The sequence below is a fragment of the Austrofundulus limnaeus genome, unplaced genomic scaffold (genome assembly GCF_001266775.1).
Source record: "Austrofundulus limnaeus strain Quisiro unplaced genomic scaffold, Austrofundulus_limnaeus-1.0 Scaffold17, whole genome shotgun sequence".
NCBI lineage: Eukaryota > Metazoa > Chordata > Actinopteri > Cyprinodontiformes > Rivulidae > Austrofundulus > Austrofundulus limnaeus.
In genome coordinates, this window is record NW_013952419.1 from 3375630 (window position 1) to 3398995 (window position 23366).

General features: G+C 41.0%; 2 protein-coding genes across 5 annotated transcripts in view; both read right to left on the minus strand.

Annotated features, from left to right (window-relative positions):
• Positions 1-7965, minus strand: part of kl (klotho) — an 11825-nt gene extending 3860 nt beyond the window's left edge. Inside the window, exons 1-9 of the mRNA XM_014003313.1 lie at positions 7084-7965; positions 5648-6078; positions 5495-5574; positions 5234-5396; positions 3192-3297; positions 2662-2811; positions 1961-2196; positions 1567-1762; positions 1274-1452 (exon numbers count right to left, since the gene is read on the minus strand). Of these exons, the coding sequence (XP_013858767.1) occupies positions 1274-1452; positions 1567-1762; positions 1961-2196; positions 2662-2811; positions 3192-3297; positions 5234-5396; positions 5495-5574; positions 5648-6078; positions 7084-7800 (2258 nt within the window). The 5' untranslated portion in view covers positions 7801-7965. The remainder of the gene's footprint in view (positions 1-1273; positions 1453-1566; positions 1763-1960; positions 2197-2661; positions 2812-3191; positions 3298-5233; positions 5397-5494; positions 5575-5647; positions 6079-7083) is intronic.
• A 3155-nt stretch (positions 7966-11120) lies between these two features.
• The window catches only part of pds5b (PDS5 cohesin associated factor B), a 32022-nt gene continuing 19776 nt past the window's right edge, over positions 11121-23366 (minus strand). For 2 of the 4 annotated variants that reach the window (XM_014003315.1, XM_014003316.1), the window contains exons 13-35: positions 23066-23179; positions 22269-22356; positions 22128-22176; positions 21882-22021; positions 21678-21793; positions 21483-21588; positions 20340-20500; positions 20051-20174; positions 19677-19835; positions 19486-19554; positions 19195-19331; positions 18949-19072; positions 18671-18875; positions 18408-18522; positions 18043-18175; positions 17839-17958; positions 17661-17723; positions 17439-17581; positions 17228-17300; positions 13089-13507; positions 12922-13005; positions 12039-12123; positions 11121-11935 (exon numbers count right to left, since the gene is read on the minus strand). In XM_014003315.1, the coding sequence (XP_013858769.1) occupies positions 11903-11935; positions 12039-12123; positions 12922-13005; positions 13089-13507; positions 17228-17300; positions 17439-17581; positions 17661-17723; positions 17839-17958; positions 18043-18175; positions 18408-18522; positions 18671-18875; positions 18949-19072; positions 19195-19331; positions 19486-19554; positions 19677-19835; positions 20051-20174; positions 20340-20500; positions 21483-21588; positions 21678-21793; positions 21882-22021; positions 22128-22176; positions 22269-22356; positions 23066-23179 (2860 nt within the window). In that variant the 3' untranslated portion in view covers positions 11121-11902. The remainder of the gene's footprint in view (positions 11936-12038; positions 12124-12921; positions 13006-13088; positions 13508-17227; positions 17301-17438; positions 17582-17660; positions 17724-17838; positions 17959-18042; positions 18176-18407; positions 18523-18670; positions 18876-18948; positions 19073-19194; positions 19332-19485; positions 19555-19676; positions 19836-20050; positions 20175-20339; positions 20501-21482; positions 21589-21677; positions 21794-21881; positions 22022-22127; positions 22177-22268; positions 22357-23065; positions 23180-23366) is intronic. The other 2 variants (XM_014003318.1, XM_014003317.1) reach the window with 2 other exon arrangements.

A 23366-nucleotide genomic window follows, 5' to 3' on the forward strand; every position in this document is an offset into this window, starting at 1 on the left:
GAAGAAAGACCTCTGGCCGTAACAGTTTTTAAAAGTTGGTAATATCAGTTGTCCTTTTGTAACAGACCTTGGAAGATCTGAAAATATAAATTAATACCACTATACAAAACATAATTCTGAAAAGTCAAGGCATCAGACAATGAAAGAACTGTACAGTGATGGTTGAAGAATGAGATGACATCCTACAGTTTGTGACCAGCATGAGGAGGTGGTGCCAGGCTGCTGTGGCTGTATATGGATCTTCCACACGCTACCGAGACTCGTTTGTTAAATGAATCAATTTTAAATTTCCAACATGTCTTGTTTCTTCAAACTTCAATCATCCAGTTGACCGAACAATAACGAGTCAACAGCAAAATAAGCTGTTTGACAGCTCTACAGCTCATCCCACAAATGCATATTCCTTACAAATGTGGCACCATTTAAAAGGAAAATTAACAGGCTAACAGTATAAGATTTATTGCCAAGAAGCATTGTTAAAACAAAGAAACAATCTGCAAAACACTAATTTTCTTACCTTTTGTGCTGAATTTATAAGACATACAGCTTTGTATTTTTCACTAGATCCAAGAACTAGAGTCAAAACATCAACTTTAACTGTTAAGTTTTAAATTGTTTTTAACAGTCAAAGTAGTTTTTGCCATATTAAAGCAAAAGTATGAGATATTAAAGTGGATGAATACTGCTGTTAAATCTCACTTTGCTTCAATTGAATAAAGTTTATCCCAATGTGCTTCCTGTATTTGCACATGTGCATTAGTTTTAACATCAGGGATCACTATTTCAACAAACTTTTAGATTGTTTTGCTACAGGTGCTTTTAGGGGGACTCGAATCACTGGAACCCACTGCAACCCTAACCCTTAATTAATATAGTTTACATTTAAACAACAAGGTTTGGTTGAACTAGTTGAAATAGGTAAGTAAATATATCATGTTTAGGGTGTATATTTAAAGAAAACTGAGTTGGGTGGTCTTTTTCATCAAAACGTAACATTGTGTTGTGATTAAAGCAGAAATGTGAACTTCAGGCAAGCTGCGCAAAAATTACAACCATTACAAACTAAAATAAAACAAATCCTTCATGATAAAACAGTTCTTAGTTATATCATCGTGTTAGACTTAAATACAAACCTTACAGTTTGTAAACCTAGAAAAAYGTACATATATATAATCTGGTAATGTTGCTGGTAATATTTCTACAGTTAAGCAGTCGTGTTTGCTCTGAAGCTTAAAAATGATTAAAGACTTTTTTTTTTGTTTGTTTGTTTTACTCAAGTGAGTTGAGCTGACGCAGCCAGCTCCTCATCCCTGCAGGATAGTCGCCGCTGCCGAAGACGGGCTCTGCAAACCAGCCGACGGAAAAATCCAAAACCCTTTTGGCTGGCTCCACGTCTTCACGGCTGAARGAAAACGCCGGCTCCACCCAGTCCAAGTGCAGCGCCAGAGACACCTGAGACAGAAACGCGGAGGTCTTTTGATCTTGCTTTTTAAAAGACGTCGAGTAAAAAATGCTTTTCACAAACAAAAAGCTCCCGAATAATTATAATATTAATGCTCTACTGACCTTTCCTCCTTGCTTGTGTCTAAACTCTTGATCGTAGGCGTGCCAGGCCAAAGCGTGCGCCCGCAGCATCTGATGGCCCTCCTGGTAGCTCACCATCTCATCGTTGGGTTCATTCAAGGTGATCCACATCTTCACACTGGACCCCAGCTCTCTGTAGCAGAGCCTGGCGTAGTCTGCAAAGGCCTGCGGGGTCTTCCTGGGAGGAGACCAAAACAAAAGGTCAAATATGTTGTGTTTGCTTTAATGCGAGAGCTTTTTAACCTGGAGTCAATTCAAAGCCCAAAAACCCCAACATGTTAAATGTGAATAAATACAGGATTAACTTTTTTAAGTCTTTAGGTTAAGGTTTTGAACATATTTGAGAGATGGGTAAAGCCGAGCGAGGTTTCCTCACCTGTCCAGCCACTTGTTGGCAGAGTCTAGCGGGGCGGGCAGGCCGCTGCGCTGCCTCGTGTGGTGCCACAGCGTGACCACGGGGGTGACGTTGGCCAGCAGCAGCTGACGGGCGAAGCAGCGGTAGTACCTCAGCAGGGTGGCGTTGGGGCGAGCCACGTCACCCGCGGGCACCAGTGCAGACCAGTTCAGGGAAAAGTGGAAGTGGGTCACCCCAACCTGCCGGATTTCATCCACCTGAAAACAACACAAGAAGACAAACGGGTTGGTGATGCAAGCAGACGTCTGAAAAAAGCTTTTATTTTGAAGGTGAAGTTACCGTTGAGCTCATTTTGAGCAAATTCAAACCTTTATAACTTGTACACTGCAAAAAACGTCCATCTAACCAAGTTTTAAAATCTTATATCCAGCCAAAAAAGTCTTTTTGATCTTGTTTTGAGACTGATTTACTAAACAAGAACTGACTGTGTAAGAATAATAATCTTGTTTTCAGAATGTGTAAGATTATTTGTCTTGTTAGTCTGAAAATTTGACTCAAATTCAGTCAAAAATTCCTACCAACAGAGTAAGAAAATTTTACTTGGCAAGATTCTTAAAATACTTGATTTGACTCTTTTTTTTTTTTCTTATTTCAAGAATCTTACCAAGAAAAATTTTCTTAATCCATTGGTTGACCGTTCGGCTGATAACTGTTTGACAGACCTGCTGTCGGACGGTGGCGTAATCAGCACAGTGTGTGGCTCGGCGCAGAGGTGGAGCGTTGAAGCCCTCCAGCTTAATCAGCTCTCCGTTGTTGGAGATGTTCCAGAGGTAAACGTTGGGGTCCGCAAACTGGGCGGGAGCCGTCTCCACCTGGGGGGGCGGGGAGGAGGTCGAAACGTGTAAACGACAAACACTGGAGCTGCTCTTGTCCCAAATGAGACAAACCGATAACAGCAGCTGAAATTTTCACCACAAAACTGCAGGTTTATTTAAAAACATTTCAAAATGTGGAACTGAAGTGTTCGGTTTGAAACTATGTCCAAAAATAGAAAGTTAAATAATAGTAAACCATTTTTTTTGAAAGTGTCACTAAATATTAAGTTTAAGGTGAATCTTTGAACCGAAAGTAAAGTTAATGTTTTCTTAAGGTTCAGTTTCAGAGGAAGCTGTGTTTAATTCATCTGACCTCTGATCGTTGGTATGATGGTCATTCACCACACACACACGCACAGTCACACACACTCACACACCTGTATGGAGTTGGCAGAAACCCCCCATGCAAAATCACAAGAGAAGACTCCTTGTGCTGGTTTGTTCTCCGGCAGCTCAGGGAAACCGTTTCTGTGGATGACGTTTCTGCAGAGGAGGACATGAAACCRAAGCTGGTGAAAATCCTGGAAATCAGTCATTTAAAAACACGTTAAAGGCAGAACAGCAACCTGACGAGTCCCCCTTTGATATTTATTTTACAAAACAGAGCTAAATACAGAAGCACTGAGTTCACCTACAGGATACAGCATCAGAGGGAGTCAGGCAAGTAGGAATGGATGGACCTCAGTTTTGGCTTATTTTGCCAATTTCCTCAATCGTACAGCATGTAGGGGTCTGCAACCTGTGGCTCTGGGGCCACATGTGGCTYTTTGGTYCCTCTGCAGTGCCTCTTTGAAAATGTGACCAAACATAACTGATTTTTTTTTTGCAGGGGGGGGAGGTTATACCCACAACAGAAATAAATTTGTATGCAAACATGTGATCAATACTACTAATACAAAAAAGTAAAACATGTTAGCTCATGCAAGCCTGTTGTTTACTTAAAGGGGCAATGTCATGTAAAATCAACTTTTTTGAGTTTTATATCATGTTATAATGTTATACTCTCATAAAAAAACATGTCCAAAGCCTTGCTTTGACTCATTCATGCATGTTTGAGAAATTCTGCAGTGTTTTTAGGCAGCCATGCTGAGGAGCAAAATGACGAGAAGGGGTTAACTGCAGATTCAAAGTGGGCGTGTCACAAGAGAGGGCGTGTCTAAAGCTTAAACACTGTGGGCTACGAGGCCTACATGACGGCATCCTTAGATCCAGCTTGATSTCTTTACAGCCTGACCCTGACCCCAACACTAAGGTTAACCAGGAGAAATGTGACCCAAGTAGGGTTCTCCAGAAAAAGTGGTGCCGTACAGTAACGCCCCTTTTGTTCGTGTCCAATGAAGTGGTGCCGTACGGCATCGCCCCTTTTTGCTTGTCCAGTCAGGTGTGTCCCTTTAACAAGTCCGTCAAATCAGGTGTGTCGCTTTAGAATCGCCTTTCCTTGTGACACACCCACACGTCCGCAGAGACCCCTACTTGAAAACGACAGGTGGGGACCAGAAACGCCCCTGGGACGTGTCTTTAAGCCGAGCTTCCTCGTGGTCACACCTCCCCACCACACACACCCCGCCCATGACTCCTGCAGGCTCTCGGCAGTAACAGAGCAAAGTGAAAGTGAAACTTAACTGTCTGCTGCTCTCAACACTACGTCTCACTCAGTGAAGCTCTTTTCAGATTCAAAACATCTTTGAGGAAATGTGTTTTCAGATGCCAAGTAAACTGCATCATATCGCGAAACAACCCCCCCGAAACTTTCGGTACGGAAGCAGAAGGTGGTTCTTAAAGAGACAGAGGCCAATTTCAAGGCATTTAGAAGAGGAAGTGATGAGAAGATAAGTTTATTTTCTATTTAAACATAAAAACAGCATTTTCATAACAGCTAAAGGTGACATAGATACTTTATTATGGTATAGTATTTAAATATATGCCTGGGAAACACATAATATTGCCCCTTTAAAGATACCAATTTCTTTCTATGATCTCTCTCAAATCCATCAGAATTACCTTTAAATAATTTGAAGACTACATAAYAAGAATTAGAAAATGCCTGAATAATTCAGTTGTACTAGTTTTATGAAATTCAGTATAAACTATACGCAGTATTTTTCTTGTTTACATGAATATGGTCCTTTTACTTGTTCTGATGTTTATAATAATAATAATATCATAATAATAATAACAATATTCCTTTAGTTTTATAATGTCACCTCCACTGACCATAAATGTTCCCAAAAAGGCCTCAAAAAGGCCCATGGACCACCAGTTAATAATCAGAGTTGTAGCTTGTTTTGCGGCTCCAGACACAGCAGACATGGCTCCGATGATCATAAAGGTTGCAGACCCCCTTGGTATAGTTTCTCCACTTTCTTCTTGTTGTTGGACTAATCGACACCCCCAGATTCCCCCTAACGTGCACTCAGACCTGTAAAAGGTGGCAGACGTCTTCGGCTCCCTCTTCATGTCAGGAGTGTTGAAGTCAACGTAGTACAGTCCTCGTCGAATGCCGTACTCTCTGTGCCACTCAAAGCCATCGATCAGAGACCAGGCTGTGTACCCAATCACGTTCACGCCATCTATGATGATGGCTGGGCAGAACACACGTCCAGACACACGGGTCATAATGGAATAAATCAGAAAGATGTCAGATAAACAGTTTATGTGTGTCAGGAGCAGGTGGACTCACATTTTAGTGCCTCAGCGATGAACCTCTTGAGGTAGTACATGTGTTTTGGGTCTTCTGTCTTGGTGTTGCCGAGGACGTACCTGTAAGTGAACAGTGTGTTCCATAAATACAACCTCCCCATTCAAAACCAAAGCGTTCTAGAGTATAACCTACCAACCACTTTGAACCACAAAGATGGGAGGCTTGCCGTACTCTGCACTGACCCAGTAGAGCAGCATCCTCAGGTCCAGATCCTCCAGCTGCCCAAACTTCAGGCTGTCGTTGATGAGCTGGAAGCTGAGGGTGGCCCCATGGGAGAGGGCGAAGAAGTCGGCCGTCCCTCTCACCCGCTCCCTCTCCTCCTGGGTGAAGGAGGGCAGCCGGGAGCCCAGTCTCTCCTTCATGCAGGAGGGGTAGTCCCCGTCCACGAACAGCGGGCGGGCGAACCAACCAAGGACATGGTCCAGGGAGCACTGGCACTCCCGCAGGCTCTCCAAGCGAGTGCGGCTGGGCTTGATCCAGTGGGAAGCCAGAGCCATGGAGACCTTGCCCTGCTGACGGGGTCGATAGTGGCGGTTGTAGAGGTGCCAGGCAGCTGCATGAGCCTGCAGCAGGAACAGGAAACTGCTTTACATGTAAGTAAGTAAAGTAAAGTTTTAGTTATACAGCAACTTTCACAGAAATAAATTCACAAGGTGCTGTACATTCAGGGAAGGGGGAGGGGCCAGTTAAGAAACACCCATTTAAGAAGACATACAAGGCAAACATGGGGGAACAGGAGAAACTGGTCATGCAGCAAACACAGCTGCGCACCTTTAACAAGAGAAAAACTAAAAACCACACAAGGGAAGATGAAGGAAAAAAAACATATATCAACAATGTGACATACTATGGTGTTTATAAAAAAGTATGTTGTGCCATGAGTAAAATAACATGTTTAAAAATGTCACTAACACGTTTTCATTATTCAGCTCACTGAATACTGAAAACGTGTTTAACATTTTCCACTAACATTTTATTGTTATTTAGCTCTACATTTTACTAAATGTTAAATTTAAAGGTTAAAATACATATATGTAAATATCAAATCCTAAATCTGAATGTGTAAATCTCATGAATAAATCTCAGCTACAATCACACCAAATTTTCAATTGATATCAGTACATTTGACAGAAATGCAGCCGCTTTTGTGATTTCAAAGGTTAAGTGGTTGCAGMGGACATCTTGAATTGAGCTGACTCCAAAAGTTAAGCAACTGYAGATGAATATTTAATGATTATTTCCTGAAATTTTTATTGAAATCAACCCAGTGGTTAATTAAATATTTTGCTAACAGATAGATATTAGATAGATTTAGATATATAACAGATAGATATAGACTCAATTGTTAATAATAACATGAAAATTGTGTTAAATGCTGAGGATGTGTGTTAAGGATCAATTTAAAATTTAAAATTTTAACTTAATATCTGTACAATAATCTGAATTAAAGTGATTTTTTTGTGCGTTTTTTTGGGATTTTTATTTACGGCAGAAATCACGTCAATAAAAATATTCAATAAATTAAAGCAAAAATAAAATAAAAATTCTGACAAAGTTTCAGCACACACCTTCAGTAAGTTATGTCCCACCCTGAACGGGAGATCCGGGTCGTTTTTGATCCCGGGAGCGACCACCCCGGTGCCGTAGCCGTGCTGGGCCACCACGAACGGGTTGTCCATGGTGATCCACCACTTCACGTCCTCCCCGAACGCGCGGAAGCAGAAGTCGGCGTAGTCCCGGAAGATGCCCACCATGTCCGGGTTGCTCCAGCCGCCCAGGCTGCGCTGCAGCTGCTCGGGCAGGTCCCAGTGGTACAGCGTGACCACCGGCTGCACGCKGATCTCCCGCAGCCTCCTCAGCAGCGCGCGGTAGTAGTTGGCGCCGAGCTCGTTCAGGCTCCCGCGCGTGCCGTTGGGGAAGATCCTGGACCAGGACAGGGAGAACCTGTAGTGGCTGACCCCCAGCTGCCGGAGGGCTCGGATGTCGGCGTGGATGTTGTGGTAGCTGTCGCTGCCCACGTCCCCGGTGGCCACGCGGTTCCCGCCGCGCGTAAAAGTGTCCCAGATGGAGAGGCCCTTGCCGTCCTTCTCGAACGCGCCCTCCACCTGGTACGCGGCGGTSCCCACGGCCCAGATGAAGTTCTTGGGGAAGGTTCCGTACAGGAACGCCTTGTCTCCGGGGTAGGGGAGTTTGCTGAAGCGGCCCCACGTTTTCAAACCAGCGTTGGGCTTCGCCGCCGCCGCGCTGAAGGTTACAAACATCCAGATGGTGACAAAACAACGCATGATTCCCGTTTTATTTTTATTTTCTGGGTTTTTACTGGTCCTGGGTGTCCATATTTTGGAAGCTGGCCCTCACTTGGTCATGCTTGGAGGCTTTCAGCGACTAAAGCAGCCAGCTGTGAACTCTCCGAACCTGTCAATTATTATCCAAAGCACCTGACGCGCGAGGCTCTCTCTGCTCTGCTGGGATGTTAGGGGCCTGAAACGGTCACTCACTGTTATTTAAAGAGGGGAAACAAAACAAGTACGTGTTAATATAATGTATTTTGTTCTAAATATGAATTTTAACTGGATTAATTCCTCCCATCCTCGGGTGTGAGGAGTGGAGACCCAGGTGCTGAAGCTCTATGATCATATCTGACTGCAGCTTGATGGATCAGGTCCAGTCAGGGTCCCCACACAGTGCGCCATGATGCTCACATCACTTCCTGGTCTCAGCTGGTCGCCTGGAAACAGAGCTCTGACTGACACCTGGATAAACAGGCTGAGAAGATGTGATGGTTGGGTTCAAGTGAGAAAGACAAGATGTTGAATCTCCATCAAAGCTCACCGGTTTAGAATTCACACATGCTTTTAATTCAAACTGGTTTTACTCTGGCAGGAAATTTCTCCATCAGATAGTTTTAAGGCAAATTCTTAATATGCGTGTCTACAAAAAAAAAATCTAAATTATGTGATCAAACTAAAACAGAGGCCCAATCCTGGTCCTCGAGGGGCCACTACACTGCAGGTTTTGTTCTCCTCAGGTTGTGAACATCCATCACTCCGTCATCCTTTTTACAGACACTGGTGCAGATGTGTAAAATTGGACACATGGTGCTCGATTCAGCTCTTTTTGTCCTTTACACCTTTCCCACTGATTTTTATATAACTGTACTTATACACGTATATACAGCGGGTAAAATAAGTATTGAACACGTCACCATTTTTCTCAGTAAATATATTACTAGAGGTGCTAATGACATGAAATTTTCAMCAGATGTTGGTAAMAACCCAAGTGATCCATACATACAAAGAAATCAAACCATAAATGTCCAGAAATGAAGTTATTTGTAATAATGTGGAATGGCACAGGGAAAAAAGTATTGAACACACTTACTGAAATTTATCTAATACTTTGTACAAAAGCCTTTGTTGTCAATGACAGCTTCAAGACACCTCCTGTATGGAGAAACTAGTGGCATGCATTGCTCAGGTGTGATTTTGGCCCATTCTTCACACAAACAGTCTTCAAATCTTGAAGGTTTCGTGGACCTCTTCTATGAACTCTGATCTTTAGTTCTTTCCATAGATTTTCTGTTGGATTCAGGTCAGGTGATTGGCTGGGCCATTCCAGCAGCTTTAGTTTCTTTCTCTGAAACCAACTGAGAGTTTCCTTGGCTTTGTGTTTGGGCTCATTGTCTTGCTGAAATGTCCAGCCACGTTTCATCTTCATCATCCTGGTAGATGGAAGCAGATTTTTATCAAGAATGTCTCTGTACATTTTCCCACTCATCCTTCCTTCAATTATTTGAAGTTTGCCAGTACCATATGCTGAAAAACAGCCCCACACCATGATGTTCCCACCTCCAAACTTCACTGTTGGTATGGTGTTTTTGGGCTGATGTGCAGTGCCATTTGACCTCCAAACATGATGTGTATTCTGGCATCCAAACAGTTCAATGTTGGTCTCATCTGACCAGACTATATTCTCCCAGTATTACACAGGCTTGTTTAAACGTTGTGCAGCAAACTTTAAAGGAGCTTCAACATGCTGTTTCTTCAGCAGTGGAGTCTTGCGTGGTGAGCGTGCATACAGGCCATGGTGGTTCAGTGCATTACTTATTGTTTTTTTTTTTTTAAACAATCGTACCTGCTAATTCCAGGTCTTTCTGAAGCTCTCCACAAGTGGTCCTTGGCTCTTGGACAACTCTTCTGATAATTCTTTTCACTCCTCTGTCAGAAATCTTGTGAGGAGCACCTGGTCGTGGTCAGTTTATGGTGAAATGATGTTCTTTCCACTTCTGAATTATGGCCCCAACAGTGCTCACTGGAACCTTCAGAAGTTTAGACATTCTTCTGTAACCGATGCCATCATTATGCTTTGCAACAATAAGGTTGTGAAGGTCTTGAGAGCTCTTTACTTTTACCCATCATCAGATGGTTCTTGTGTGATACCTGGCCATCATTTGGGACTGAACCAGCTGATATTAACTTGCACTGACAAGGGGCAGGCTTGCTTTCTAATTACTGAGAGAGTTCAGCTGGTRTCTTGGCTTTCCATGCCTTTTTACACCTCCCTTTCTTCATGTGTTCAATACTTTTTCCCTGTGCCATTCCACATTATTACAAATAACTTCATTTCTGGACATTTATGGTTTGATTTCTTTGTATGTATGGATCACTTGGGTTGTTACCGACATCTGGTGAAAATTTCATGTCATTAGCACCTCTAGTAATATATTTACTGAGAAAAATGGTGACGTGTTCAATACTCATTTTACCCGCTGTACAAAAAGTAAATTTGTGTTTGGTAGATTTTTTGTTGCAACAATGCTTCTTGGCGATGAATGTTTATTTCCCTTTTTAAATGGTGCCACATTTGCAAGGAACATGCATTTGTGGGAWGAGMAGTAGAGCTGAGGATGTGGGCTGTGCAGATGAAAACTTGACAAATCTTCTCTGCCAAACTTGCTGACACTTGTTTTGTGCTTTCAGTMCTCCAGGTGCTGCCAATCAGGTAGAAAGATGTGTTACAACAAAATAAATATCTTTTTTTGGGGCTAAGCTTATTATACTTTTGCTGTAAATTAAAAATACTTGATCAGATTAATAAATTGTGGTCATAAAAGAAAAAAAACCTTATAGTGTTAAATAAGTTCACCGAATGAATGCATTAGTAACATCTGGGTTTTTGAATAAATCTATTATACATTAATCTCTTGGTCCAATTAAATGTCAAAATGGGGATTAATATAATTACTGTCCAAACTAAAACTAGTRGAAGATGTTTTCAGCTGCTGGCAGTGATTTTTGTCTCAAACTGCAGCTCGGTCACAGATCTGAACACAGCGAGCGTGTGTGGGTGTTTTTCCATCGGCTGCGTTGGAAAGTTCAAAAGTGGACGTGCATAAACACCGGAGCACGGCTAATCTCATTTACAGCCCAGGAAAAGCATTACTGAGAGATGCCTGGCAGCCGCAGGACAGCTTGTGACTGAACGCACACACGCTAAATAATAAAACACACAGACGGGAACCATCAGAGAGGGCTTTGACTTTCACCTTTCAGAGGGAGAAAATAAAAACGGTGTTTTAAAAAAAAATAAAGAGGAGCCAAGCGAGTCAGGTTTTCTACAGAATTATATTGTTACAACAGAAGATCTGACTGGGTGGAGGTGAAGCCAAAAGTTTACCGGCGGTGACGAACACAACAACCAACAGCTGCTCGGGTGACTTCTCTTCTAGCGGTGAACACAAAAATGTAAAAATCCAAACAAACACTACAATAATATCCAGAAGCAACTCTACATTTGGATAATTATCTGACACTTTTTAAAGTATTTAATACATAATGTAAAAAAAAAAAAGAAAAAGAATGACAACAAGAAAGGTTTTAATATACAGAAGATGTAAAAAACGTTTCATTAAAAGGTAAAATGACAACTTCACAAAACAGCTGATGCAGGTTTTTGTTTAAAAGTTGGAAACGGAGGGAACGTCCAGGAACAATATTGCTTTAAGGGAGAGCTTTAATCCAGAACACGTGTGAGGAGACGGCTTTCCAGCATCCTCCCAGTCAGCATCGAACACAACAACAGAACATGAAACGCACAGAAGAGACTATTTACAAAAGTTAGGTTTGTGTTGTTTTTGTGTTTTCATGTTAAAATGACTTCTACTGAATGCGGCGAACGTCATCACGATGCAACACGAAGCGACGACCCACAGCTGACGATGCGGATGTTCTCATATAGTGTGCAGGTGGTGTAACAGTTGAAAAATTTAGAAAGTTCAATGTCTGTATATATATATATWTTTTTTTTCTTTCTTGCATCGGTTCTCCTCATGGGAGAGGAGCCGTTTATTGTTGTTTATTGAAGTCGGATGGTTTTCTTGCTTTTAGCTCATCTTCTGCGCCCAGCTGCCTTCTTACGACCCTGGAGGGGAAATGAGAAACAAATAGATGAAAAAACGGAGGAGACGGGTGATTTTTTGGTGTGTTTTTTGACTTAGAAATTAATTTAACATTTGAATGAGTACCCTTGGTGTTGGCTCATCTTCCTGCTCCTCCTCTTCTTCGTCCGAGTCGTCTTTAACGGCGGCGGCTTTCGATCGTCCGCCGCGCCTGAAAATTACAGCAGAGAAACACGGAGTTAAAATAACAAACATAAAGGAGTCGATGTAGAGATGTAGCGTATATACGGCTGCAGAACTGTCTTAAAGGGATAGTTCAGATGATCTGAAGTGAGATTCAGTGGAAAAGAACAATCAATATCTTACCTGTTTGAACCTCATTTTGCAGAAATCTGACCAGATTAAACAAAGAGGCTTTTTCTCAGTTTATTATCACTCTACTTCGTAATAAATGTAACATTTCCAGAAAACTCTGTTTGTTTAAAGCTGTAGCTCTTCAGGTCCAAACTAAGAGATTTTCTGTCAAGATTATCAGAATATTTCTGCTGCAATAACAAAGCAACATTAAATTGATGCTGATGAAAATATTGTTTACGTAAAAATATTTGTTTAAAGATGAACTGGTTTTGCTCTGATTAGCTGTTAGCTTAAAGACAAACAGTTGAAATTATTTCTCCAAACTAAGAATGTTTAAATTGGGGCTGGGTGATAAAACGATAACGATATATATGATGATATGATCAGTATCAACAGAAAATATGTCTAATAAAGCTTTGATAATTTCACTTCAGTTAGCAGATGGAAGTTTACATTTATGTAAAGGTAAATGAAGGACCAACCAGAAATCGTGACGACATGTCACCCAGCTCAAAAAGCCATCTACAGCAGGTAAGATACTAATTGTTGATAACTTTTCTACAGAATCTCAGTTGACCAGATGTAAACTATTCATTTCCTGTTTGGTACAGGTGTGACTGTGGGAGCAGAGGAAGTGAAGAAAGCGTCTCACGCTGGTTTCTTGGCTGCAGGTTGAGCTGATTTGGGTGGACGTCCTCTCCTCTTCTGTGGCGTGGACTCTGCTGACTCGGAGCTGCTGGACAGAAACAAAATATGAACAAAGTCAGAGTTTCATAAACATCTGTCTGTGTTCGTAAAAGAAGACGAGTTTCTTCGTACCCCTGTGATCGCCGTGGTGCTCTGACTTGCCTCCCTCCTTTAGTCTTCACCTCCATGTTTTCGCTGCTCTTGTCGTCGTCGTCCTCCTCCTCTGCCTCCTCGTCCCCCCTCTCGTCTTCCTCCTCCTCCTCCTCTTCGTCGTCTTCCTCGGGTGGCGGGGCGGCCTTTTTGCGGCCCCTCCTCCCTTTGGCGGGCGTGTCCTGGTTGGCGGCGGCGGACTTTGGGGGCCGGCCGCGGCGTCCCTTTTTGGGCGGGCTGTTCTGCTCGTCCTCGGGCCGCGCGTCCTCGTCCCACTGGTCCTCGGAGTCGGGCGCCGCGGGCGTGCCGACCGACGCCCTCTTGCGCCCGCGCTTCGGCTTGCTGTCCTGGTCGTCGCTGGAGGTCATGCCACGTTTGCGGCCGCGGGGCTTTTCAATATCCTGGAAGACAGGTTTGGGTGATATGTTATCATGTGTGATATACCGCCTGAGACATTCATCATCTCGCTATAAAGACAATAAAATCCCACTGCGTGCTGCCAGGCTTTACTCCCCGCCAGGCTAAGCTTCGTTTACTCAGAGTGGACGTCGACGCGCAGAGCATGTGCTAATACAGTAAAGCTAAAAAGCTATCGTAATGACTCTCAGCGTGCAAAAAACGCAGTCAGTCATCTAAAAACTCAACAATACGTTAAAAAAAAACAACAGGACGGTGCAGCTCTGCTCCTCTGGCTCACTCACACAACCAGCCCCTCCCTCCCCTCAACATTAACCCTTTAGTGAACAGATATTATAGCTTTATGGCCCAGAGCAGCAAAACACATTATTTTCAGTAAAAAGTCTTTTCTTATGGTTTTATTTCATTCTTATATTACAAATATTTTACAAGGGTTAGAGTATTTCTGAGGTTTTACAAAAATAATGATTAGTACAAAGAGGATGTGATTTGAAGATTTATCATACTCTATTATTATTGATCATTTTTTGCTGTCAACAAATAAATAAGTAAAAAAACAAAAGTCAGTTTTGTTCTCATATTTCAGTGTTGTTTGATGGGTGTCAGTTTTGCAACACAAATGTACTACTTGAACTTTTATAACTACTATTAATTTTACAGTATTTACTAAGACTGTTTTTATTATTTAATCTTGCACTATTTTTTTTGTTTTGTTAATCATTTATTGTTTTTTATTGTGTTTATAATTCTATTGTGATTTTATTATTGACTTTTGTAAGGTTATCTTGGGAGTTTTGAAAGGTGCCTATAAATAAAAAGCATTATTAATATTACTACTGTTATTATCATTATTATTATTAGTAGTAGTAATGTAGTTTAGTGGCTTCTAGTATTTTAGGGCACTTAAGAGAGAATGTAGTGATCGATTTATAATACAAAAGATTAGGCTGATTATATATAGTCACTTATCGTTATCGTGATAAATTTTTTAGTCCATATCGCCCATCCCTGCTAGAAGAACTTTTTTTTTTAATTTTCAGAGCTTAGGAAAGCTGAAGGTTTGTCGTGCAGCAGAATTCCTCCAGGCTTCAAACCTGAGACTGTTCTCAGGTGAAGAAAAAAAAGAAAAGATCCAGAACCGACTGAACCCAGAAGCTTCTCGTTAGAAATGTTGTGAAAGTTTCCTGAAAACTTTAATGGATTAAAAAATAAAAACTTCTAAATGAGCTTTTTTTTTTTTTACCCTCTTTGCGAAACCGGAATAAATCATCTCTAGTAAATATTAACTTATACAACTGCTGCATTGCTTACCTTTAATAAAAACAGCTTTTTTAACATTTTCTGCGTGTGATGCTTTAAAACAAATCCTGTGGACGCAGTTTGTTGTGAGGCTGTTATTAAAGACGGTTTACACAGGTTGTATTTGCTAATCCTGTCTTGACTTCTCTCCAGCCGGTTGTTTGTACAGCAGCTTCAAACACTAAGACGAGGATTTATGACGGGCAGCAYTCAGCTGCATCGCAGCAACATGTTCTTTTCTTTTTTTAACTTGTGAGCACCGCCGTCGTTTCAGACGAGCTTCCGGCTTATTTGTGCGGCCGTACGGCAGGACAGGAGGAAACAGCCGGGTTCGTTTATTTAAGAGCCGAAAGCCACTTCAAAGTTTCCATGTAGCTCAGTATTTTTCTGCTGCAGCTTTCAGAAAGACTTCTAGTTTAATTCTAGTTAAAATGGCAGACTGTGGCAAAAATAATGAGATGGTCATGACTACCTTCTGTTTGTTTTACAGCACCCTGATAGTGACACAAGTCGTTTTCCTACGTTGTTTTTTTTTTTTTGATGACACCTCCTGAAATAAACCCCACCTGGAGCGACTCGGCATCTGCTTTTGCAATCCGAGTTTATTTTGAAAGGATTATAAACAGGAAACTACAGCTGTAGGTAAGCAGACCACCTCTGTGTTGATCTACTGGACCAATGAAAATAAAAGGAAAACAATTCTTGGTTAGCAGAATTAACGAAACCTGTTTATTAGTTTCCAGCTGCAGGACGTGGGATGAGTAAACCTTATTTCACATTAAAGTACCAGAAAGTGTCAGTTTTTAGGCAATGCCATGGAACAGATGCGCTCATATCATACAGCTGCAGCTCAGATTAGCATTCAGCTTTTAAACCATTAGCTGTGCTAACACTTTTACTATATTAATTAGGCCTCACGCTGTGAGAAACCACTCAGGTTTGTCTGTTAGAGGCAGTGAGGGAGGGAGAAATAATTAAACAAGAACTGACAAACTGCATCCCTAATATCTTATTGTTGCTATTAGGGGCCGGCYGATAYTTTTGGCCGATATTTGCGTTTTTTCCTTATATCGTATCGGCCGATACGTCCGTCCGTTCCATTCTTTGGGTCACGTGAGCGCATGTTGCTGCCCCTCCCTCAGGGAGAGAGCGACTGCTAATGTTGGGAGACAGAATGACAACAACAACAGGGGTGAGTTATGAACTGTAAATGTGTTTTAACTGTCTAATTTAGCTGTTTCTGCCCTCTGTGTCGGACTATGAGAGGGAGAGAGAACAGCTGTGTTTAAGTTTCACTTCGAATGGGAGCACAGCGAGCGCCATGTTTTTTTTCTGTAATTAGCGTGTCCGAGTTATTTTTCTTTTAAAAAATGCTGGAACTGCTCACAGGAGGCATAGAAGAACACCTGTATTGTTCTCCCCTCTGGATTAAAATAAAAAGCTCTCGGTCTTTTCTCGCTGTTAYGAGTGAGTAAAGCGCTGCCGTCCACCATCATGTGTGCAGCAGGCAGAAGCTGCTCAGGTCACGTTGGTCTGACCGCAGTATAAAAGTCTTGATGCAGGTTTTCTTCAGTGTACATTTCAAACTGTGATCTAAACTTAACTTCAGCTGCTTTAAATGCATTTTTTGCCCGGTGTAAAAAAACGGGCGCAGACTGAGGCAGACTGTGAGCGCTGTGTGTGTAGTCCTCACAAAGATAGCAAGATGTATGTGCGTGTCTCTCCTTTTTCTCTGTATTCCTCTGTTTTATTTAGGCATGTTGCTGTTTTTGCATCAAAAATGCTGGGATATTAAAACATATTCATTTTATTTTATGTAAAAATATATTAATCTGATTAATATACATATAAAAACAGAATATTTAGCACTAGATAAAATAAATCATGAATTTATTTATTTTTAAGAAAGGGCTGAAAGAAGAAATCCTGTGTGGCAGCACTTCACTCAGCCTGCATCAGACAAGGCTTGGTTAATAAATGTTTTTTCTTTGGTTAGTTTTGTTTTAAATTAAGACCTGTGTAACATTTGTTATCATTCTTATTTTTATCATGTTAATGTAGGAAGAAAAGGCAGTATCGGCTTCAAGAATCGGCCAAAAAAAATAAAATAAAAATCGGCTGCACGTATCGGCGTATTGTTAGACCGATGTCAAAAAACCCGTATCGGTCGATGTCTAGTTGCTATGCTAAAAACTAAAACTAAACTACAAATCAACAAAATCATGGAAAAAACAGAAAGTCATGATCTTTCCGACAAACTTTGGAACAGAAAATGTTGACTTATTTTTATATTATGGAAAATCTGCAACATTCATAAGCAGGACACTGAAATGCCAAATCAGTTATTTTTAGTCCTAAAAATTCAACATAAAACWAACTACAGTCACGTGTCACAGGTTGAATACCTTGTCAATGCTGTCTGCTCTCTTTAGACTGATGTCCTCGTTTTCACTGTGATCCATTTCTGTGCTGTCATGTCTGCAGAACAAATAAAAACAATAAATTGTTAGTTCAGATGACGGCAAAACAACAATCAGTTCAGTCATTTTAACTATTAACAGATGATTTTAGTTGAGTCTTGTCGTTGAGGTTTGAACACGGTGTTTTTTGTTTCACCTGGTCTTGCTGCGTTGTGGGGACCCCGGGTTGGACGAAGAGTCGTTACTGGTGGTCTCCATACGTGAGGCTTTACTCTGCAGCTGTTTACCTGCTGAGGTCAGCGGCTTGTTCACCGCACCCAAAACATTAGCCGACTTGGGCTTGAGAGGAGGAGGAGGAAAGTATTTGAGTTGGACTCAGGAGGAATCGCACGGATTTGAGAAGTTTTCTTGAGCTTACCTTTCCTGGTGAGAAGAATGCTTTCATCTCTGGTGGGAGATAATTTTTAGTGTTGCTGAAATTCTGAAACAGACAAACGACGTCAGCGACTTCACTTAAAGACAGAAMAAGGAAAATACAAAGTGTAGCAGCTGTGCTACAAACAAACAAAGAATCTGGAAAATGTTTTGCTGCAGACCTTGTCTGGTTTGGTGAAGAAGCGTGACGGCAGCACGGGGTCTTTGGGGGACTCGAGGCTGTAGGTGGTGCTCTTTGACATGATGATGTTCATGGCTACGTCACACACCGTGTACAGTTTCTGTTTGAAGGAAAAACAAACAGCTGGTCAGCAACAGTAACAAACAGTCAAATGTATTTATAAAGCTTGGATCTGAAAGCGTGCCTCGTTAGTTTTGGGGTCGCTGGTGGCCTGGGCGTCTTTTGTCTGTTTGATATTTTCAACCATCTTTCTTATAAAGGCGTGGCTGTTGTTTTCATTCTTGGCCATGATGATCTCGAGGACGAACCACAAAGCTCTAAAACAAATAAATAAGCAAAACTTTAAATTTAAAACCTATTTTAGTAACAATTTATCAGCCTAAAACCCTCGTTTATTAGTAACAATTATTATAATTTACCAGAAGCTCTAGAATATGAAATAAAATGTATTATTTTATCACCAATGAATCAGCAGGTTGAAATGTTTTACTTCCTTTTACAAGGCTTTTATTTATGTTTTAAATCAGAACTTCAACATATTTCACTTACTCTTTGATCTCTTTCAGCTGCTCGATGTCCTGCACTTTCACATAATCTGGGTCGTGTGCCAGAAGGTGGATGGTGTAGGGAACCACGTACTCGGGCAGCAGAGACAACAGCTTGTCTGTTCAAACACAGAGTTCATGTTACACCAAAACCACAAAGGACAACCAGATTTCCTTAAAGTAAAACGTCTCATGTACCAAATCCTACATTTTGATAAAAAACATTACACGTTTTTTTTCGTTCAAGTTTAATTTGAGTGTCCTTACCGCTGATGGCTGCGTGCTGTTTGAGATACTCTCGGCGTATGTTGACATTTTTCACCAGGCACTGGCGAGCGTGAGCCCTCCTCTCCTTCACGGGATCTTTGGCGCACAGAGCGAACACCGCCATGTACTCCAGCGGCAGACGGAGGCGGCACAGACCTCGATGGAGCTTCTGGGCGAAACACTGACGCACCTGGTAGCACTCGTCCTGGAGGGAACAATCAATGTCGTAAACGATAAAACAACAAAGTCAGAGTTTGCAGAGAGGAGGAGGTTCTTACGTTGATGACGAGAGCACACAGCTGATATTGCTCCAGAGTGATGATTTCATGGTAGCAGGGCTCCTGTGCCAGCTTAAGGAGCGCGCACGCTGCTGCCAGCCGCAGCCTCGACATGTCAGGTTTACTAAACAAGGAGGAGGCAGAYGTTTACAACATATTTTACTGATTTAAAATACTAAAATAAATGCAGTGCTTCACTGAAACACGGCTCTTTTCTTAAAGTTTCTCAAAGAGAGACACGCTCACCCCATCCTGCCCTGCTCAGTCAGGTCTCCATCACTGTGGAGGATGGCAGTCAGCATCCTCAGGGTGGAGTTTCCTGATTTACTCTGGTTGTTCTTCACCCCCAGCAGCCACCTGACCATCAGCTTTATGCCCTGGATCTGAACGGAGGAGAGAAAGGTTCAGTGAACATCCTCAATGATGTAAGAAGGGGGAAAAAAACAACAAAACAAAACATAAACGACCATGATATGGTAACTATTACATATGTAATATTCCTCAGTAGAAGAATGAAAAGGCTGACAGAGTTCTGACCTTAGCCATAGTTTCTGGAGACACTTCATCATCAGAAACCCAAAGTTTGGTTGTCTTCTTGCCAGGGGTCTGAACACAACACATTCATGTCAGCTTATTTCATGTTAAATATAAACAGTTTGGTTTCACTCAGACGCTTAGTTCCAGATCCTAAGACAAACATCAAACCATAGATGATGGCGTATTCTCACCCTGTCGTTCATGAGCAGATCCTTAACGATGAAGTTGGCGACGAGCGACTTCAGTGGAGCGGCGAACTGTTCTGGGGCCAGCTGGGCCAAGTGACCCAGGGTGGTGAGAGGAGTGATGAGCTGCTCCAGGTTAGCAGGGTCCAGACTTTTGTGCAGAGGCTGGAGAAACACCAGATTTAATTAAATGTTTGTTTTTTTCTAGATTGGGAAAAAAATTCGAGACTTCAGCCAACAGCAACTGTAAAAGATTTGATGAAGTATGAATTAGGTCATATTGAACTGCTTTTTAAACGACCCAATATAAAAACTAAACAAAAAAAGTAACTTTTGTAGCAAATAATAATGTACAGAAAACATTTAAGTGAAGAACTGACCTCAAAGATTTGAGCAAAGTGTGTGTCTCTGTTGGTGAACATGGCGTTGATGCAGTGGATGGAGTACTTGGCCTGACGAGGGGGGCCTCTCTTAGCTTTGGCTTGCAGTACTGGCAGTAAAACACTAGGGGGAGCAGATCAGAAACACCATTTAGTTCTTGCTAAAAAAAATAAAAAAATAAAAACTTGATTTCTTGTGTTTCAGTCCAGTCTGTGAAGCTGCAAAGTGACACTGTGAACATGGCTAAAAGATAGAGGAATAAAATAAGAATCAGGTGATTAAACATACGACTTGATGTGAGGGAAACTCTCCTCCATCTTGCCGCCGGTGTTCTTGAAAATCTGCAGAGCCGCCTCGGCCACTTTCTCATCGTCCATCTTCAGGCAGCCCAACAAAGACTCGAACGTCTCTGCAGAGTGGAATGACACCGGGTGTGTAAAGGACAGCACCTGTTCAGGAGAGGAGAAAAACAGGTCAAAGAGCTGCATGATAGGTGACTTCTTACAGTAATGAACATCCAGGGTTCCTACAGCTTAAGGCAAATTAAATTCAAGACTTTTTAAGACCTCTTTAATGCCACTTGAAATTAAATTTAAGACCCATTTCACAATAAATAAAGATGTGGGAAAAGAAACATTTGGTGACAATTCAACCCAACTGTTTATTTTAACACAGAACAACCAGCTACGAGAAAAGTTCTGTAAATTATAGAAAAAAATAATATAAATGTTACCAATTATTTTAATATTTGAGACAATTTACAATCATCCTACTTAAAATGTGTTACCATTTTTAAGACCTCTGAAAGACCGATTTAAGACATTTTAAGGCTAATTAAGGCATTATTTTTGGATTGACAAATTCAATGCCTTTTAAGACTTTTTAAGGATCCGCGGGAATCATGACATCATTACAAAACAGTCTTAAAACATTTCAGGCAAACTGCAAAATGGGAAAAAGAAAACTTTTTCTCTGTAATAATGAGCCGTGTTTTGTTTTARCTAATTTTATGTTTGCGCTTTAATTTTATTTCACAACAAAACTACATTTATTCTGCTGTTTAGGTGAATTAAAAGCAAAAATCAAAATCCTGTTCACTACATAAATGTAGAGCTAATGTAATTTGATCACACGGTTAAAAACAAAGGAGAAAAGTTGGAATGCATTTGTCTGTTAGTAAAATATCTCATATATCATTGGATGGACTTTAATGAAACTGAAAATTTATCTACTACTCTATCAGCTGAGTCATCCTAAACTCAAACTCCAAGAGCCAACGTCTCTATAACATCACATTAATCTTCTTCCTAATTAAGCTGTGACTCTGACACAACTCTTCATAAAGTTATCTCTGTTTGAAATTGTGGCATGAAAGTGAGCGATGTGCAGCCCTAAAGGAATGCTCAGTCTGTAAGTGACATTTATTTTTACCTTCAACAGTTCCAGTCCTGCTCTGATGGCCTCCTCAGTGGGAACCCCCTCCTCCTCATCGTCGGCTGTTCCATCAATAGACTTGTTTACTTGTTTTATCAGAGCACTGAAAACAGAAAATGAGACACACAATGTCAATTATTACAACTGTTTTGAGATAATCTGTAGTTTTGTTCTCTCACACCAACACACTACCTGATGGACTCTGTGTCGATGTGCACAGGAGCGATCCTCTCCAAAAGGAACTTCACCATTTCCAGGAAAGGGTTGCTGGGTTGTTTGGGGCTGCCGAGCTTTTTAGTGATGTCTCGCTGCGTGGGTAAGCAACGGATAAATGTTCATTTTAAAAGATGAGCAGTTTTTAACTTGGACGGTGCTTTAACTGGGACCAAAACTCACCACACAGACTTCAGCCTGCTTACAGGAGCAGCTGGGGCTGACCAAGGTTTCCAACTGATCTCTGATCCGCTCATCATCATCCAGGACCTGAGCGAGCTTCTTCACAAAGTCCTGAGCTTTGCCCGGATCTGGCAGGTTCCCTTCACACACACAGAGTCAATATGAACTAGATCTGCAATCATTTTCCTACAAACTTTGACAGTAAGTTATTATTATAAATCAGTAATTCAAAGGAGATATTCTTACTTGTGATCACCATGACTTTGGAAAATACAGCTTTGTTGGATGCTTCAGACTGCAACAAATTATATTAAAAAATAACTTTAGAAACAGAACAATAATACATTGGGGGAGGGTGGGGATTATTTTGTTGTGGGCATCACTCACAGGTACCTTGGGTTTTTTGATCAGGTCCAGCAGGTCTTTGACATGATGCCTCAGCATGTTCTGGCACTTCCACATCTCATTTAAAGCTCTGCAAGGAACACACACGATCACACACAATAAYCACTGAACAATGAAAAACGTGTTGCACAATTCCTATGAGTACCCACAATAATGCCTCTTGGACAGTAATCTGTGACCCATCATATCGAAATGAGGATTAAGTCTAATTTGTTCAAAATGGCCAAACTACATTTTCAGATTCCTGCTTTAAAAAACTACATTTTGATACCTGGATCATCCTGATATCACAAGCTTATCCAAAGATGTGACTTAATTTGTCTTGTTGGTTACAATAATACATAACTGTTTAGTCTGAATCCTAATTTTATGTAAATTTCTTCAGTAATTTTTGATGTTAATATAAAAAGGAAACCTCAAATAATATTTGTATATTAAGACTTCCCAGTTGGAAAGAAACAAAAACATTTCTAGCTCACATGGAAAAATTCTAAATTTTAAGCAATTTTTCCTCAAAAGCAGTTTTTTTTGTTGCTGCTGCTCAAAAAAAAATGCTTCAAAAATGTTTTTTAGGATTATATTTCAGACACCTCATTCAAATGATACATTGATAAGGAATTTATTCATTATATATTGACAAAATGCAATTTTTGCACACGTTTAAATCAAATCCCTATATGTGCCTATTTTTCCACATTCCACTTTTGGACTTCATCCTCATTTCGATGTGATGGGTCACATATTTTTGGAGTTTTTCAATAAAAATATAAAAGACGTACTTGACAGCGTTTGTGTCTAACGTAGCGTACAGGTAGTACAGACACTTCATTCTCTCAGTGGTTTCCAGGTTGTAAGGAACCATGTACTGGGCAAAAACTCGCTCCACCAGCAACCTGAGAAAAACAATTTAATTTTAATAGAAAACATGAAAAAGTAAAAAGTAAAAATAAACATGCCTTGCCAGTGACATAAGCTGTTACTGTTTGACATACTGTATGAACACGTGGAGGCTTCCATTGAACGATTTACCTGATTATCTTTTTGTTTTTGTTACAAAAATACTTTGTCATGTTTTTACAC